Genomic DNA, 19,100 nt, shown 5'->3' on the forward strand with positions numbered 1-19,100 from the left:
TCTTGGCAAATTCAGTCCATTCCAACTCAAAAGAAAAATTGAAACTTATCAACTTTTAGGATATGCTAAAGCTCTTCTCTTCTTCTGTATGCTACTACATGCTCATCCTCAATAGGAAGGGATGCTACCTTTCATTAAGTTGGTATTTGGAGTGATTTCTGGATATCTAGCTAGCCCCTCAGAATGAGAGATGTAAAGTAAATATATCTTACTGTCTGTGGAGTAGTAGAGTAAAATACATAAAGATCTTCATCTATGAAATAGCAGAGTATAATACACTTAAAGTTAGGACAAATTTAATTTTATTAACCACTCTAAAATTTTTAAGTAATATGGCCAAAGCAACTAATGTAATTTCTATGGGTATGTTTCCTCATTTATAAAAGTGATAAATAATAATAATATATTTCACAACTTACAAGAATTGAATGGGAACATAAGAAAATTATGTAAAAGTAATTAGCCTAGTGGCTGGCATGTGGTGGGTGCTGAAAAAAAAAAAAACTGGATGATTATTTCTGATATGAATGGAGAAATAATTTAATTCTGCAAGATGAAAATGCAAAGCTGTGTGACTCAAACTACAGGAAAGGTAAATTACTAAGGCATTTTATTGATGCTATTTCAGTGAAATTGTGCCAACAAGGCCTTTGATCCCTTTTATGAAATTATTTTTTGTTCTTATAACAGATTTAAAACAATAAATACATAGTTAAATTCCATTCATTAATAAATAGCTTCTACCAACTTAAAGTCATGAGAAGTGATATTTTTGGTCTTAAAATATTTGGTGTTTACATTAGAAAAAACAGTATTTCATTTGGGGCTCCATTTATTTTATAATAGAAAGTTTACTAAATATGATCTAAGGCACAGTACTATTTTCTGCAAATGAATGAGAAGTGAGGGCAATGGAAGCCAGAACATCAGTGTGTGTTCTTTAGCAACTTGTAGATTTCAGTTGATGAAGTATAGTAGGCTGGAATATAGATTGTTTGAAAAACAATTGTAAGAATGACAACTAACAAACAGAAGTCCTCTAAGTAGCCCAACTATAACTAGACCATTATCATCCACCGGCACTCTATCCTGTCTCAAATTCATGTAGTCATGATTAAATCCTGCTAGCACATCATCGCTGTATAATGGCTCTACTAAACATTAAAAAATCACATTTACCATCTTTTTTCTTCACATTTCAGTACTTTTCCAAAACATATATTGTGTTATTAATTATCAGTTTAGGCCAAAATTGATTTTATTCTTAAATTCCCAAAAGAGATTATTAAGAGCATACATTGAAAATGTAGTTTACTGTAATTCTTTCCAAATACATGAATATGAGGTTTTTGGCTAAGATCACAGGTATGTAGGAAAAAAATGATTAATAATACCATATAATTTAAACAAAGCCTTGTTCCTTTGGAATAATGTTAATAGGCTTTTCTGAAAATATTTAAATTGTATTTTTTTCTAATTTATACTCATGTATTTACAGCTTTATGTCAGGATTTACTGGAAAAAACTGTGAGAAAGTAATTGACCACTGTAGACTGCTCAGCATCAACTGTCTGAATGAAGAATGGTGTTTCAATATAATTGGAAGATTCAAAGTAAGTAATTTAATGCATGGCAACATAATTTAGCACTTCAAAATACAATAGATTCAGTCAGTCTATATTTCAAATCTTCTTATTAATCTTAGTCAGAGAAATACATCCTTATATGTATATTTAAATGTGACTTCTATAAAGCTTAGCAATAGGGGTTTTAATTTATAAGAATTATGTTGGGAGGGAATTAATAAATGTTCTAGGAGGTGTTTTTATTACAAAGTAAGCATAAAGTTAATTGAGTCCTGGTGATATAACTCTTAGTATATAAAACTCCAGTTACTAATACTTTAAGCTCTTTAACTAGATGAGAAATAAAATCAGTCTAGTGGTTGATTGTTAGGGTCCACAAAATATGCTTTTTTAGTGAATAGTTTTTGAAATTAATTTACAAATACAAAATGTCTGTGCTACACATGGTAAGGGATATTTTACAACCTAGCAATGTTACTTATAGGTGTGTCTGTTGGAGAAATTATCAGGTATTTACTGAGAGAGACATACACAGGAATTTTCACTTCAAATCTGAAACAAAACCTTGTACATAAGAGAATGGACAAATTCATCATGGTGTAGTCTTACAATGGAATTATAAAATCTAGTTAAAATGAATAGACAATAGCTATATGCATTAATTCTTACAAATATAAAAATACTGAATTTGAAAATGTTATTCATGTACAGTGTGACAATATTACTCAAAGTTGTAAAACAAATGTATACATACTTCTGTAACTACATAAATATATAGCAAAAATATAAACACAAACTTGAGGATGACACACACCAGCTTTATTTGAAAGGCAGCCTATAGGGAGGTAGATGGGAGAATGAAATCAGGGAGAGTACAAAGGGGACTTCCAATGTTTCTGCAAAGTTTTGTTTTTCAAAAAATATTTTTTTTGAGAAATAAGGCAATAAAAATAACTACAACATGAAGATAGAATAAATAAAAGTAGTATGGTTGTGATAAGCATACCTCATTACTATTCATTAGAAAGCTATAAAAATTAAAAAGTAGAACAAACAAGTTAAATATGGCAAAATCCCAGGATTCAATATAATTTTTTAGAAACCAGTAGTGCTTCTGTAATATAACAAGAATGAATTAAGACATGAAACTAAAAATTAATACTATAAAAGTGAAAAAAAGTATGATTATAAGTGTATCAAAACACTTCAGAAAATGTTTAACAAAATGTGGCCAAGACCTCTATACTACAAACTAAAAAAAAAGATTACAGAGGGAAATTAAATATGCCCTATAAATAAAGTTATAACATATTTATGAATTAGAAAAATTAATATTTTATGATGTCCTCTCTTCTTACTGATATTAACAAGTGTTTTGTAGAAATGGGCAAGCTGATTATAAAACTGATATGAAACATCAAAGGACCTCAAATAGCTAAGTAATCAAAAATAACAGCAAATTTGAAGGATTTTACGAACTTGATTTCAAGAGTTGTTTTCAAGCTAGAGTATCAAGGCAGTGTGGTTCTGGCATGTGATGCTTAATACTGAGTGTCAATTTGATTGGTTTCAAGGATGCTAAGTATTGACCCTGGGTGTGTCTGTGAGGATGTCAGCAAAGGAGATTGACATTTGAGTCCGTGGGCTGGGGAAGGCAGACCCACCCTTAATCTCAGTGGGCACCATCTAATCATCTGCCAGCAGGGCCAAAACATAAAGCAGGCAGAGAAACATACATAGGTTAGACTGGCTTAGCCTCCCAGCCTACATCTTTCTTCTGCGCTGGATGCTTCCTGCTGTTGAACATTGGATTCCAAGTCTTCACCTTTGGGACTCAGACTGGTTTACTTGCTCCTCAGCTTGCTGACAACCTATTGTGGGACCCTGTGATCATGTGAGTTAATACTCCTTAATAAACTCCTCTTTTATATGAATCTATCTTCTTAGTTCTGTCCCTCTAGAGAACCCTGAATAATACATAGCATAAGGATGAACTAGAAGATGTCTCACACGCACACACACACACGCGCGCACACACACGAAAGGAGAGTTCAAAGATAGATCTACAGGGAAGTTTCTTTTTATCTCAAAAACACCAAGATAATTTAATGAACAAAGGAATATCTTCTTATCAAAACACACATGAAAAAAAGCGACTCCATACCCCCTACCTCAAACCACACAATAATTAATTTTACATGAAGCATAAACTTGAGAGTAAAAGAGAAATTTATAAAACTTCTAGAGAATAAAATGGAGCAAAAAAAAAAAAAAAAGAAAAAAAGGATGATGTTCTTTATGACCATGCATTAGACTAAACTTTGTTAGATATGGCACAAAATTAAATGGTTTATTGAACTTAATTAAGTTTAGAAACTTCTGTGCATCAAAATAAATTTTAAAAAGACAATAACCAGGGATTACTCATCTAAATTTACATTAGAAGTAAACTTAATCATAATAGAGGCATGTACTGTTCACATGAGATAATATGAAATAAAATGTCTTTATTGAAACAAAATGATGTCTTTATTGAAACAAAATCATGGAAAAAATTGAGAGAAGTACTAATCAAAAACTGGTTGATGCCTACCTTACTTTCATGTAAAATAGACTTTAAAACCTAAAAATCAGAAATCGTAAAATTCTGATTTTTAAAATTCTTAAAATTAAGAAATTAATAAATCCTCTTTCATGGTGGGGTGTATTTGTTTCTTCATGCAAAACTATATCTCAGTTATATTGTCAATTTTTAAAGGGAAAGAAATAAAATTAGAAAATATATATTGTATAGACAATCTTTAGATATCAATGAACATAAAAAGTAAATACACATTTTAAGTGTTCAAACTGTCTTGAATTTTTAAATTTAATTTAATTTTATTTTACTTTAAGTTCTGGGATACATGTGCTGAATGTAAAACTTTGTTGCAGAGGTATACATGTACTATGGTGGTTTGTTTCACCTATCAACCCCTAATCTATGTTTTAAGCCCCACATGCATTAGGTATTTGTCCTAATACACTCCCTCCCCTTCGTGCCATCCCACCTGACATGCCTCAGTGTGTGATGTTTCCCTCCCTGTCTCCATTTGTTCCCATTGTTCAACTCTCACTTATGAGTGAGAACATGCAATGTTTGCTTTTCTGTTCCTATGTTGCTTTGCTGAGGATGATGGTTTCCAGCTTCATCCATGTCTCTGCAAAGTACATGAACTCATTCTTTTTTTATGACTGCATGGTATTCCATGGTGTATATGTGCCACATTTTCTTTATCCAGTCTATCATTGATGGGCATTTGGGTTGGTTCCAAGTCTTTGCTATTGTAAATAGTGCTGCAATAAGCATATTTATGTGTGTGTCTTTATAGTAGAATGATTCATAATCTTTTGGGTATATACTCAGTAATAGAATTGCAGGGTCAAATGATATTTCTAGTTCTAGATCCTTGAAGAATCACCACACTGGCTTCCACAATGGTTGAACTAATTTACACTCCCATCAGCAGTGTAAAAGTGTTCCTATTTCTCCATATCATCGCCAGCATCTATTATTTCCACGTTTTAATGATCATCATTCTAATTGGTGTGAGATGATATCTCACTGTGGTTTTGATTTGCATTTCTCCAATGACCAGTGATGAAGAGCTTTTTTTCGTATGTTTGTTGGCTGCATAAATAACTTCTTTTGATAGGTGTCTGTTGATAAAACTTTGCCCATTCTTTTATGAGGTTGTGTTTTTCTTGTAAATGTGTTTAACTTCCTTGTAGATCCTGGATATTAGCCTTTTGTCAGATGGCTAGATTGCAACATTTTTCTCCCATTCTGTCGGTTGCCTGTTCACTTTAAGGATAGTTTCTTTTGCTGAGCAGAAGCTCTTCAGTTGGATTAGATCCCATTTGTCGATTTTGGCTTTTGTTGCAATTGCTTTTGGTGTTTTAGTGATGAAGTCCTTGCCCATGCCTTTGTCCTCAATGGTATTGTCTAGGTTTTCTTCTAGGGTTTTTATGGTTTTAAGTTTTACATTTAAGTCTTTAATCCATCTTCAGTTAATTTTTCTATAAGGTGTAAGGAATAGGTCCAGTTTCTGTTTTCTGCATATGGCTAGCTAGTTTTCCCAACACCATTTATTAAACAGGAAATTCTTCCCCCTTGCTTGTCTTTGCCGTGTTTGTCAAAAAACAGATGCTTCTAGATGTGTGGTGTTACTTCTGAAGCCTCTGTTCTGTTCCATTGGTCTATATATCTATTTTGGTACCAGTGCCATGCTGTTTTGGTTACTGTGTAGCCTTGCAGTATAGTTTGAAGTTAGGTAGCGTGATGCCTCAAGCTTTGTTCTTTTTGCTTAGGATTGTCTTGGAAATATGGCCTTTTTTTCGGTTCCATATGAAATTTAAAGTATTTTTTTTTTTCTAGTTCTGTGAAGACAGTCAGTGGAAGATTGATGGGAATATCATTGAATCTATAAATTTCTTTGGGCAATATGGCCATTTTCACGATCTTGATTCTTCCTACCCATGAGCATGGAAGGTTTTTTCCATTTGTTTGCATCATCTCTTATTTCCTTGAGCAGTGGTTTGTAGCTCTCCTTGAGGAGGTCCTTCACATCTCTTGTAAGTTGTATTCCTAGGTATTCTATTCTCTTTGTAGCAATTCTCAATGAGAGTTCACTCATAATTTGCCTCTCTGCTTGTCTATTAGTGGTGTATAGGAATGCTTGTGTTTTTTGCACATTGATTTTGTATCCTGAGACTTTGCTAAAGTTGCTTATCAGCTTAAGGAGTTGTTGGACTGAGATGATGGGGTTTTCTAAATATACAATAATGTCTTCTGCAAACAGACACAATTTGATTTCCTTGCTTCCTATTTGAATGCCCTTCATTGCTTTCTCTTGCCCGATTGCCCTGGCCAGAACTTCCAACACTATGTTGAATAGGAGTGGTGAGAGAGGGTATCCTTGTCTTGTGTCAGTTTTCAAAGGGAATGCTTTCGACTTTTGCCCATTCAGTATGGTATTGGATATGGGCTTGTCATAAATAGCTGTTATTATTTTGAGATATGTTTCATCAACACCTAGTTTATTGAGAGGTTTTTGTATGAAGCAGTGTTGAATTTTATCAAAGGCCTTTTCTGCATCTATTGAGATAATCATGTGTTTTTTTGTCATTGGTTCTGTTTATGTGATGGAGTATGTTTATTGATTTGCATATGTTGAACTAGCTTTGCATCCCAGGGATGAAGCCAAATTGGTCGTGGTAGATAAGCTTTTTGATGTGCTGCTGGATTCCATTTGCCATTATTTTGTTGAGGATTTTCACATCGAAGTTAATCAGGGATATTGGCCTGAAATTTTCTTCTCTTATTGTGTCTCTTCCAGGTTTTGGAATCAGGATGATGCTGGCCTCATAAAATGAGTTAGGGAGGAGTCCCTCATTTTCTTTTACTTTTTTTCTGTTTTATTTTATTTGTTTAATTTTTCTTGTTTTTTTTTTTATTATTATACATTGAATTTTGGGGTACATGTGCAGAACATGCAGGTTTGTTACATAGTTATACATGTGACATGGTGGTTTGCTGCTCTCATCAACCTGTCTTCTACATTAGGTATTTCTCCTAATACTATCCCTCAACTAGCCCCCACCCCCTGACAGGCCCTGGTGTGTGATGTTCCCCTCCCTGTCTCCATGTGTTCTCACTGTTCAACCCCCATTTATGAGTGAGAACATGAGGTGTTTGCTATTATGTTTTTGTGATAGTTTGCTGAGAATGATGGTTTCCTTTTTCATCCATGTCCCTGCAAAGAACATTAACTCATCCTTTTTTATGACTGCATAGTATTACATGGTATATATGTGCCACCTTTGCTTTATGCAGTCTATCATTGATGAACATTTGGGTTGGTTCCAAGTCTTTGCTATTGTGAACAGTGCCACAATAAACTTACGTGTGCATGTGTCTTTATAGTAGAATGATTTATAATCCTTTGGGTATATACCCAGTAGTGGGATGGCTGGGTCATATGGTACATCTAGTTCTAGATCCTTGAGGAATTGCCACACTGTCTTCCACAATGGTTGAAGTAATTTACACTCCCACCAACAGTGTAAAAGCATTCCTGTTTCTCCACATCCTCTCCAGCATCTGTTGATTCCTGACTTTTTAGTGATTGCCATTCTAATTGCCATGAGATGGTATCTCATTGTGGTTTTGATTTGCATTTCTCTAGTGACCAGTGATGATGAACTTTTTTTCATATGTTTGTTCGTTGCATAAATTTCTTTTGAGAAGTGTCTATTCATATCCTTCACACATTTTTTGATGAGTTTGTTTTTACCTTGTAAATTTGTTTAAATTCTTTGTAGATTCTGGATATTAGCCCTTTGTCAAGTGGATAGATTGCAGATTTTTTCTCCCATTCTGTGGGTTGCCTGTTCACTCTGCTGATAGTTTCTTTTGCTGTGCAGAAGCTCTTTAGTTTAATTAGATTACATTTGTTTATCTGTTGTTTAGAATAGTTTCAGAAGGAATGGTCTCAGCTCCTCTTTGTACCTCTGGTAAAATTCAACTGTGAATCCGTCTGGTCCTGGGCTTTTATTGGTTGATAGGCTATTAAGTAATGCCTCAATTTCAGAACTCTGTATTGGTCTATTCATGATTCAACTTCTTCCTGCTTTAGTTATGGATTGTCTTCCTCCCGGGAGGGCATATGTGCCCAGGAATTTATCCATTTCTTCTAGATTTTCTAGTTTTGTTGCATAGAGGTGTTTACAGTATTCTCTATTGGTAGTTTTTATTTCTGTGGGATTAGTGTTGATATCCCCTTTATCATTTTTTATTGTGTCTATTTGATTTTTCTCACTTTTCTCCTTATTTAGTCTGGCAAGTGGTCTATTTATTTTGTTAATCTTTTCAAAAGAACAGTTCTTTGATTCAAAGATTTTTTGAAGGGTTTTTTGTGTCTCTGTCTCCTTAAATTCTGCTCTGATCTTACTTATTTCTTGTCTTCTGCTAGCTTTTGAGTTTGTTTGCTCTTGCTTTTCTGTTTCTTTTAATTATGATGTTAGTGTGTTGATTTCAGATCTTTCCTGTTTTCTGATGTGGGCATTTGGTGCTATCAATTTCCCTCTAAACACTGCTTTAGCTGTGTCCCAGAGATTCTGGTATATTGTCTCTTTGTTTTCATCACTTTCAAAGAACTTTGTTTTCATCACTTTCAAAGAAATTTGTTATTTCTGCCTTATTTTTGTTACTTACCCAGGAGTCATTGAGGAGCAAGTTGTTCAGTTTCCACAAAATTGTGTGGTTCTGAGTAACTTTCTTAATCTTGAGTTCTAATTTGATTGCACTATGGTCTAAGAGGCTGTTTTTCTTTTGTTTGCTTTGTTTTGTTTTATTTTTCCTACATTTGTATCTGTTCTTTTGCATTTGTTGAGAAGTGTTTTACTTCCAATTATGTGGTCGATTTTAGAGTAAGTGCTATGTGGTGCTGATAAAAATGTATATTCTGTTGATTTGGGGTGGAGAGTTCTGCAGATATCTATTAGGTCTGCTTGGTCCAGAGGTGAGTTAAAGTCCTGAATATCCTTGTTAATTTTCTATCTCATTAATCTGTCTAATATTGACAATAGGGTGTTAAAGTCTCTCACCATTATTGTGAGGGAGTCTAAGTCTCTTTGTAGGCCTCTAAAAACATTTTTTTTTTTTTTTTGTATGACTGGGTACTTTTGTATTCAGTGCATACATACTTAGGATAGTTAGCTCTTCTTGTTGCATTGATCACTTTATCATTATGTAATGCCCTTCTTTGTCTTTTTTGATATTTCTTAGTTTAATGTCTGTTTTATCAGAGACTAGGATTGCAATCCCTACTTTTTTTTCTGTCTTTCTTTCCATTTGTTGGTAAATAGTCCTCCATCCCTTTATTTTGAGCCTATATGTGTTTACACATAAGATAGGTCTTCTGAATACAGCACACCAATGGGTCTTGACTCTATCCAACTTGTCATTTTGTGTCTTTGAATTGAGGCATTCAGCCCATTGACATTTAAGGTTAATATTGGTATGTGTGAATTTGATCCTGTCATTAAGATGCTAGCTAGTTATTTTGCCCATTAGTTAATGCAGTTTCTTCTTAGTGTAGTTGGTCTTTATATTTTGGTATGTTTTTGCCATGGCTGGTATCAGTTTTTCCTTTCTATATTTAGTACTTCCTTCAGGAGTTCTTGTGAGGCAAGCCTGGTGGTCACAAAATCCTTCAGTGTTTGCTTGTCTGTAAAGGATTTTATTTGTTTTTCACTTATGAAACTTAGTTTTGCTGGATACGAAATTCTGGTTTGCAAATTATTTCCTTTAAGAATGTTCAGTATTGGGTACCACCCTTTTCTGGCTTGTAGGGTTTCTGCAGAGAGATCCACTGTTAGTCTGATGGGCTACCCTTTGTAGGTAACCTGAACTTTCTCACTGACTGCCCTTAACCTTTTTTCCTTTATTTCAACCTTGGAGAATCTGAGAATTATGTGTCTTGGGGTTGCTCTTCTCAAGGACTATCTTGGTGGCATTCTCTGTATTTCTGAATTTGAATGCTGGCCTGTCTTGCTAGGTTGGGGAAGTTCTCCTGGATAATACCCTGAAGTGTTTTCTAACTTGTTTCTATTCTCCCTATGACTTTAAGGGACTCTAGTCGATCATACCTTTGGTCTTTCCATATGGTCCCATATTTCTTTGAGGCTTTGTTCGTTCTTTTTCATTCTTTTTGCTGTAATCTTGTCTTCATGCTTTATTTTATTAAGTTGCTCTTCAATCTCTGATATCCTTTCTTCTGCTTGAGCGACTCAGCTATTGATACTTATGTATGCTTCACGAAGTTCTCATGCTGTGTTTTTCAGCTCCATCAGGTCGTTTATGTTCTTCTCTAAACTGGTTATTCTAGTTAGCAGTTCCTGTAACCTTTTGTTAAGATTCTTAGCTCCCTTGCATTGTGTTAGAACATGATCCTTTAGCTCAGAGGAGTTTGTTATTACCCACTTTCAGAAGCCTACTTCTGTCAACTCATCAAACTCATTCTCTGTCCAGTTTTGTGCCCTTGCTGGAGAGGAGTTGCGATCATTTGGAGGAGAAAAAGCTTCTGGTTTTTGGAATTTTCAGCATTTTTTTGTTGGTTTGTCCTCATCTTTATGGATTTATCTACCTTTGACCTTTGAGGCTGATGACCTTTGGATGGGGTTCTGTGCATGGGAGTCCTTTTGGTTGACGTTGATGTTATTGCTTTCTGTTCATTGGTATTTCTTCTAATAGTCAGGCACCTCTTCTGCAGGTCTGCTGCAGTTTACTGGAGGTCCACTCCAGACCCTATTAGCCTGGGTATCACCAGTGGAGGCTGCAGAACAGCAAAGATTGCTGCCTATTCCCTCTCCCTCTGGGAAGTTTCGTCCCAGAGGGTAACCCACCAGATGCCAGCCAGAGCTCTCCTGTATGAGGTGTCTGTCGACCCCTGTTGGGAGGTCTCTCACAGTCAGGAGGCACAGGGGTCAGGGAACCCACTTGAGGAGGCAGTCTATCCTTTAGCAGATCTGGAGTGCTGTGCTGGGAGAGCCACTGCTTTTTTCAGAGCTGATAGGCAGGAATGTTTAAGTCCACGGAAACTGCGCCCACAGCCGTCCGTTCCCCCAGGTGCTCTGTCCCAGGAAGGTGGGAGTTTTACTTATAATCCCCTGACTGGGGCAGCTGCCTTTCTTTCGGAAATGCCCTACCCAGTGAAGCGGAATCTAGCAAGGCAGTCTGGCTAGGGCAGCTTTGCTGTGCTGTGATGGGTTCTGCCCAGTCCTTAGAAGGGTCAGGTGAAAGCCTCCTACTCAAGCCTCAGTAATGGCGGATGCCCCACCCCCCACCAAATTTGTTGTTCCCAGGTGGACTTCAGACTGCTGTGATGGCAGTGAGCTTTCCTTTCCCTCCCCCTTCCTCTTCCTTCCCTCCCCCTCCCCCTCCCTCCCTCCCTCCCTCCCTCCCTTCCTTCCTTCCTTCCTTCCTTCCTTCCTTCCTTCCTTCCTTCCTTCCCTCCTTTATTTTAGACAGAGTCTTGCTCTGTCCCCCAGGCTGGAGCAGTGAGAATTTCACAGTGGTTCTTAGCCTGCTGGACTTCATGGGAGTGGGATGCGCTTAGTGAGACTACTTTGCTCCCTGGCTTTAGCCCCCTTTCCAGGGGAGTGAATGGTTCTCTCTCACTGGAGTTCCAGGTTTCAGTGGAGTACAGAAAAAAAAAAAAAAAATCTCAGCAGCTAGCTCAGTGTCTGCCTGAACAGCTTCCCAAATTTGTGCTTGAAACCCATGAGGGAATCCCCTGGTCTGCAGATTGCAAAAACCATGGGAAAAGTGTAGTATCTGGGCCGGATAGCCCAGTCCCTCATGGTGAGAGGTGACAACTTGCTACTGGCCCTTGCTCTCACTGCCTCCTCTGTCTTGGTGTCCACTCTGGCAGCGCTTGAGGAGCCCTTCAGCCCACCACTGCACTGTGGGGGTCCCTCTCTGGGCTGGCCGAGGCTGGAGTCGGCTCCCTCTGCTTGCAGGGAGGTGTGAAGGGAGAGGCGCAGGCGGGAACCAGGGCTGCGCGCGGTGCTCACCGGCCAGCGTGAGCCCTGGGTGGGCACCGGCTCCGTGGGCCCCACACTGGGAGTGGCCAGCCGGTGCGGCAGTCCCCCGGCACTGAAGGGCTTAACACCCAGGCAAGGAGCTGTGGAGGGTGCATCAGGTCCCCAAGCAATGCAGGCCTGCCTGGATCAAATTCTCGCAGGGCCTCAGCCACCTCCCCATGGGACAGGGCTCAGGACCTGCAGCCCACCATGCCCGAACACCACTTCCCCTGTGGGCTCCCGGGAGGCCGGACCCTCCCTACGGGCGACGGCCCCCTGCTCTGCGGCACCAGGTCCCATCTACCACCCAAAGGCTGAGGAATGCAGGCGCATGGCACGGGACTGACAGGCAGCTCTGCCCATGGCATCCACTAGGCAAAGCCAGCTGGGTTCCTGAGTCCAGCGGGGACTTTGAGAACTTTTCGCTCTAGCACTCTGTGTCTAGCTAAAGGATCGTAAATGCACCAATCAGCACTGTGTGTATATCTCAAGGTTTGTGCCCAGTCTTTAGAATGGTCAGGTGAAAGCCTCATACTCAAGCCTCAGTAATGGCAGATGCCCCATCCCCCATCAAGTTTGATGTTCCGAGTCAACTTCAGACTGCTGTGATGGCAGTGAGCTTCCCTTCCCCTCCCCCTTCTCCTTCCCCTCCCCCTTCTCCTTCCCCTCCCCCTTCTCCTTCCCCTCCCCCTTCCTTCCCTCCCTCCCTCCCTTCCTCCCCTTCCTTCCTTCCTCCCCTTCCTCCCCTTCCTTGCGGCATCGATCAGCATTCTGTGTCTAACTTATCAAGTGGGGACTTGGAGAACTTTTCTCTCTGGCACTCTGTGTCTAGCTAAAGGATTGTAAATGCACCAATGAGCACCCTGTCAAAACCGACCCAGCAGCTCTCTGTAAAATGGACCAATCAGCAGGATGGGGATGGGGTCAGATAAGGGAATAAAAGCAGGCTGCCCAAACCAGCAGTTGCAACCTACTCCAGGTTCCCTTCCACATTGTGAAATCTTTATTCTGTCGCTGTTTCCAATAAATCTTGTTGCTGCTCACTGTTTGGGTCCCCACCACCTTTATGAGTTGTAACACTCACCACAAAGGTCTGCAGCTTTACTCCTGAATCCAGGAAGACCACGAACCCACCGGAAGGAAGAAACTCCAGACAAATCTGAACATCAGAAGGAACAAACTCCAGACACACCATCTTTAAGAACTGTAACACTCACCGCGAAGGTCCCCAGCTTCCTTCTTGAAGTCAGTGAAACCAAGAACCCACCAATTCCAGATACAATGGCACAGTCCGTCATGGCTTCCCTTGGCTAGGGTAGGGATGTCCCTGACCCCTTATACTTTCCATGCAAGGCAATGCCCCACCCTGTTTCTGCTCGCCTTCCATGGGCTGCACCCACTGCCTATCCAGTCCCAATGAGATGAACAGGATACCTCAGTTGGAAATACAGAAATCAGAAATCACCCGCCTTCTGCATTAGTCTTGCTGGGAGCTGCAGACCTGAGCTTTTCCTAGTCAGCCATCTTACCACAGTTGGTAATCCAAACTGTCAAAAAGTTAATGAAATATTGTTTAAGGCAATATGAAGCTATCATTTTATATATTCATATCACAGAACATTAAAGTGTACACAGTTTATATTTCTGTATCACAAAGGAAAATTGAGACAGCATATTCACATGTATCCAGGAAAAATATGACTTGTAATAAGCTCACTGAATGGCGGTATAGCAGTATGTGCCTGAAATTTTTCAACCTGTAATAATTAAGAAGTATCTAAAGTAAATTTAAAAGATTATATAAAACATGCATAAAAAATATTCATTATAATATTTATTGTAAAGGAAAATCAAATTAAACAACAAAAATAGTAAAAATTATCGTGTACCCATATAATGAAAGATGAATCTGTTTGGCCTTGTTTTTCAAGCTTATTAATCACATTGAAAATGCTCAAGTTAAAATGTTTCGTGAAAAGCCGCTGTATCATTCTATTATTTTGTTTTAGATATTTGTATGTATTTATCTGCTTGTAAAAAAATAATTTTTATGTATTTTCTGAGGTGCTGAAAAGGGTAGAATTCATTCTAGGACTGCTCCTTCAGAAATTGATTTTACCTTCCAGAGTGTTGCAGACACTAGAAAATATATATCAGGAGCAGAGGCTTTCCCAAGTAGCAGAAAGCATAAGGGAGGGGAGCATTTAGATGGCAAAAGGTGATGTGGGATTTGATGTCATCCATCCCCATTCTCATCTAGCATTTAACATGAAAATTTATTAGCATATTTGATTTGGTTTGATGGAAACATTAAAATATGCAAAACCTGTGACCTACCTGGCCCAGGGACAAATTGAAACAGACAGGGACACCAAAGCAAGGATCCAAAGAGAAACATGGAGAAAAATGGATTTGGAATTCACAGAGTGGTTCGGTTAGTCTGAAGATTTAACATAAGACCAAGTTTAATCAGAGTTTTGATGGCCAGTGGGGCCAGGATGAAATTTGTATTCATTCAGTTGTGTATTAAATAAACTAGAAGAAAATAAACAAACACATTTGACGGTGGTTTACTCTGGTTAATGGGATTACACTAAAATTAAAATGAGAACAGAAATATGTTTCTTTTTTAGTATGCATTTAATGAAAGTTCTATGAAGAATAAAACATTCCTCATAGTAACATTAAGATTAGGAAATTGGTATTAATAAAATAGGCTGGAAAATATGAGGAGAGGAAAAAACCCTGTAGGTCAGAACCTTATTAATTCTAAGCTATGCTCTTCATTATGAGTTAAATTTCTCTATTTTCAATTCATTTTTTTATAATTGAAGTGGCATAAGGATGGCAAACTTTCTCATTGAAACTGTGATGAGGAATATCTAATCAAGCACATTCACAATGTCAATTGCATTCTCAATATAAATAATATAAATGGCCTCAGTGATAAAACAATTGTTGCTTTACAATTGAGAGTGTTAGGTTTCTAATCACCATCATACAAGTATGAACTATCGAACAGATTAAGAGCTCATGGCAGAAAAAAAAAAAAAAACTGTAGTTATTTTCATGTTTATATAAATAAATGACATCCAATACATTTTAAAATGTTTGATATTATGCACATTGTAATTGTAAAATACAGGTACTATGCAATTAAATACTATTTATTATGCCTTACAGCAATGCTTCAGGCATTCTTTTCCTTATAGTTTCAGTAATTTACTGACATATTTATTTTCATTTTAATGGATAATACATATAGTTAGAAATGCAATTTCTGGTTTGTGTCTATTCAAATATTGTTTAGCTTCCTAATGTTATGACTTTAAATTATTGATTGTTGTTTGTTATACCATCAAAGAAAATAGCACTGGAGCTTTACACAAAGCTCCTTTGGTTCTCTTCTTTTGCAATTGGCTCAGGAGTGCATATATAAGGATTCAGTTTATGTTTTATCTTATTTTTTTAAATCTCTTATAAGGCTTCATTAGAGAACCGACAAAAAACATAAAATTTAAAACTAATCTACTTTAACTTCACCATCTGCTTTATTTCTGTCTTCTATTTCTATCCTCCAGTTAAATCATTTTTTTTTTTTTTTTTTTTTTTTACAATTATCTTCAACAAGAGTGACTTATGTAAACTCAACGCTGAAAGAAGTAAAGCTCGAATTAGAATTCCATATGAGTACAATTTGCATTCGGGTAGGATTAAAAGTTTTAAATTTCAGTTGCAACAATTGAAAAATCTAAAGAAAATCTCTCTCTCTCTCTCTCTCTCTCTCTCTCTCACTCTCTCACTCTCTCATTATGTCTGTTTGTCCCTCTCTCCTTGCCTCCCTTCCCCCATTACACACACACACACACACACACAGAGAGAGAGAGAGAGAGAGGAATTTGAAGGCTCACATAATTAAACTTTGCAGAGAGGAAACCAGGTAAACTTTTAACCAGAGGCTCAATATTATCATAGTTCTCCTTGTTTGCTCTACAATAACAATGATATCATCCTGGAAGTTCCCATAAGAACTCAGACATATTCCTGCTTGAGGCCTTTGCTGTGAGCATTTATACCCAAATTTTCACCCACATTTATTATTCATCAGTTTCTTCATTCTGCATAGGTATTTTCTCAAATGTTACATTCTCAATTTGTCCTTCTGTAGAAACCCAATCTAAAATGTTAAATACAGTCCTCCCTAGGTGTCTGTGGAGTGTTGGTACTAGGGACCCCCACCTACTTGGATAGTTCATGGATGCTCCAGTCTCTTATATAAAAGGATACAGTGTTTGCATATAACCTGTCTACATCCTCCCATATACTTTACATTATCTATAGATTACTTGTAATACCTAACACAAAGTAAATGCTATGTTGTTATACTCTATTTTTAAAGGAACAATGACAAGAAAAAGGAGTCTATATGTGTTTCATACAGAGGCCATCATCAATTGTCTTAAAAAATGTTTTCAGCCACAGTTGGTTGAATCCATGGATGCAGAACTCATGGAGAAGGAAGGCCAACCACACTCCCATACTCTCATCCAGCTGATAGGCGCCATCTCCACTTTCTTTGCTTTTTTTTTTCTTAACAACTGATTGCCATCTGGCTTCCCAGTTTACAACATAATTCTTCATATATTCTTTTTATTGACTAGATTAGGCTGAAATGTAATCTCTATGAAGAAAGATATATTTGTTTCTTTGTATGATGCTAACTGTCTTCCAGGGAAGGAAGAAATATTGCCCTAAAGGCAAATTATGCCATACGTAGTTGGTAGAACTGTATTTGGAGGGACTCCCTTATAGGAAGTGCACAGACTACATAAACTGACCAGGAGAACTCTTTCTTAGTAATGAGATAGAGCTAATTTGACCAAGACTGGAAAGCCAGATTCCATTTTATAGCAATATATAGAATATGGGAAAAGATGCATTTGTTGAAAGGTATGAACAATTAAGTGATACATAAAAAAAAAAAAATTACATTATGGTTTTATGTAAAAAAAAAAAAAAAAAAAAAAACTATATAAAAGTCAGTCAAAGAAAGAAGCATTATAGCCAGGCCTGTAATCCAAACTACCAAGGAGTCTGAGATGGAAGGATGGCTTGAGGTCAGGAGTTCGAGACCAACCTGGAATACATCGTGAGATGCAATTTCTATTTTTTTTTTTTTCAATCTGTGTGGTTTGGTGGCACATATCCATAGTCCTAGCTACTTGGGAAGCTGGAGCGTGATAATCACTTTGAGCCCAGGAGTTAAGGCTGCAGTGAGCTATGGTTGTGTCACTGCACTTCATCCTGGGGAAACAGAGTGAGATCCTGTCTCAAAAAAAAGAAAAAAAAAAGGAAAAGAGAAACGGAGAGAGAAAGAAAGAAAGAGAGAAAGAAAGAGAAAGGAAGGAAGGAAGGAAGAGAAAGAGAGAGAGAGAAAGGAAGGAAAGATGAAGGAAGGAAGGAAGGAAAGAAGGAGGGAAGGAGGGAGGGAAGGAAGGAGAAGAAAGAAGAGGCATTGGGTAAGCTAAGTATGTTATGACACTCGAAATATTAGTATACAAAGGTACTCAAAATTGCAAAATCTGAAATTCATGCTATGCTGATCTACTAAAGCCTGAATTAAACAGAAATACTGAGACCATCACCTCACCAATTACATTTTAATCTGCCAAAGATAGTTTCTGATTGTACCCCAAACCAAATAAACACACTAATATATTCATTCGTTATCGGTCTTCAGAGACAGTTTATTCAGGCTTAGGGACTGGGTTGCCAGTGCCGTAATATGTGCCGAGAGTCACAGACATCTTTGAAAAGGAATAGTTAGAGTCAAAAACAGGAAGATCCCTGGAGGAACCAAGTGTGATTTTTGCCCTCTAGGTAATATGTGGCAATGTCTAGAGATATTTTTGGTTGTCACAAGTAGAGATCAGGGCTGTTACTAGCGTTTGGCTACAGAGGCCAAGTTTGCTGCTAAGGATCCTACAATGCACAGGAGAGCTTCCTACAGTTAAGCAATATTGAATCCAAAATGCCAGTATTGTTGCGGTTGAAAAATTCTTCCTTAGAGGAAGTTTAGGTTGTAGAAAGTGGAAAATAGTAAGACAAAAGGAAAGATCAAATGCATACAACTTTATGAAAGTTAGAGAACCCAGACTTACAGAAGAAAAACTTCCGTTTCAGACTAGCAGACCATAATAACATGAGATAGATTCCAGATTAGGAAATCTTTTTCTGGTTCATGTGGGCATTGCGTCTGAGAGTTAGGTGCACATATTTGGTTAAGACAAATTGTTTTCTTGTTATTTTTCTTGCTTTGTTGGAACAGACTAAGCACTTTTGGTTCAGAATGGTATATATATATTGCTTGGTCACAAACTTTCTTTTCAGTTCTTCCCTTTAAAATGCTAACTTACATTAAATTTGCTTGATTTTTTTTTTCCTCTATGTATATTATTAGACATGTTGGTGAAAAGTTTGAAGGAGTTTTGTTAAGTAGAATGAACTTGTGTGATAATAACAGAGAGCTTGCTCTACTTCATTTTTAAGAAAAGGGGCAGGGGGAAAGGTAGGATCCCAGATGTATTAAGCATAAAATAACAAAATCAAATAGCCACTGAATTGTTCTGATATAGCTTCAACAATACCATATGATCATGATCCATTTCATTCATGTCCTGGTCTATGCCTTACATCTCCTCTCTTCTCTTTCTTTCATAGACGTATTTTTCAATGGCTCTCTGAAACAACTTCATTAATTGAGTAGTTTACCCTGCTCTTGTACAGACTCTTGGGAGGGAAGTTGGCTTATGCTTAAAGTACTACTTGAAAGAGAGCAGCATCCTCAAACTAGCTGTTCACTTCTAAATATTTTTCATGTGCACATGT

The 19,100-nt window shown here is 37.4% G+C and overlaps 1 protein-coding gene across 1 annotated transcript in view; it reads left to right on the forward strand.

The window, feature by feature from the left end:
• EYS (eyes shut homolog) overlaps positions 1 to 19,100 on the forward strand; it is a 1,801,461-nt gene that overhangs the window by 119,428 nt on the left and 1,662,933 nt on the right. Inside the window, exon 3 of the mRNA XM_026455461.1 lies at positions 1,499 to 1,613. Within this exon, the coding sequence (XP_026311246.1) occupies positions 1,499 to 1,613 (115 nt within the window). The remainder of the gene's footprint in view (positions 1 to 1,498; positions 1,614 to 19,100) is intronic.

This window comes from Piliocolobus tephrosceles, chromosome 5 (assembly GCF_002776525.5).
Source record: "Piliocolobus tephrosceles isolate RC106 chromosome 5, ASM277652v3, whole genome shotgun sequence".
Classification (NCBI taxonomy): Eukaryota; Metazoa; Chordata; class Mammalia; order Primates; family Cercopithecidae; genus Piliocolobus; species Piliocolobus tephrosceles.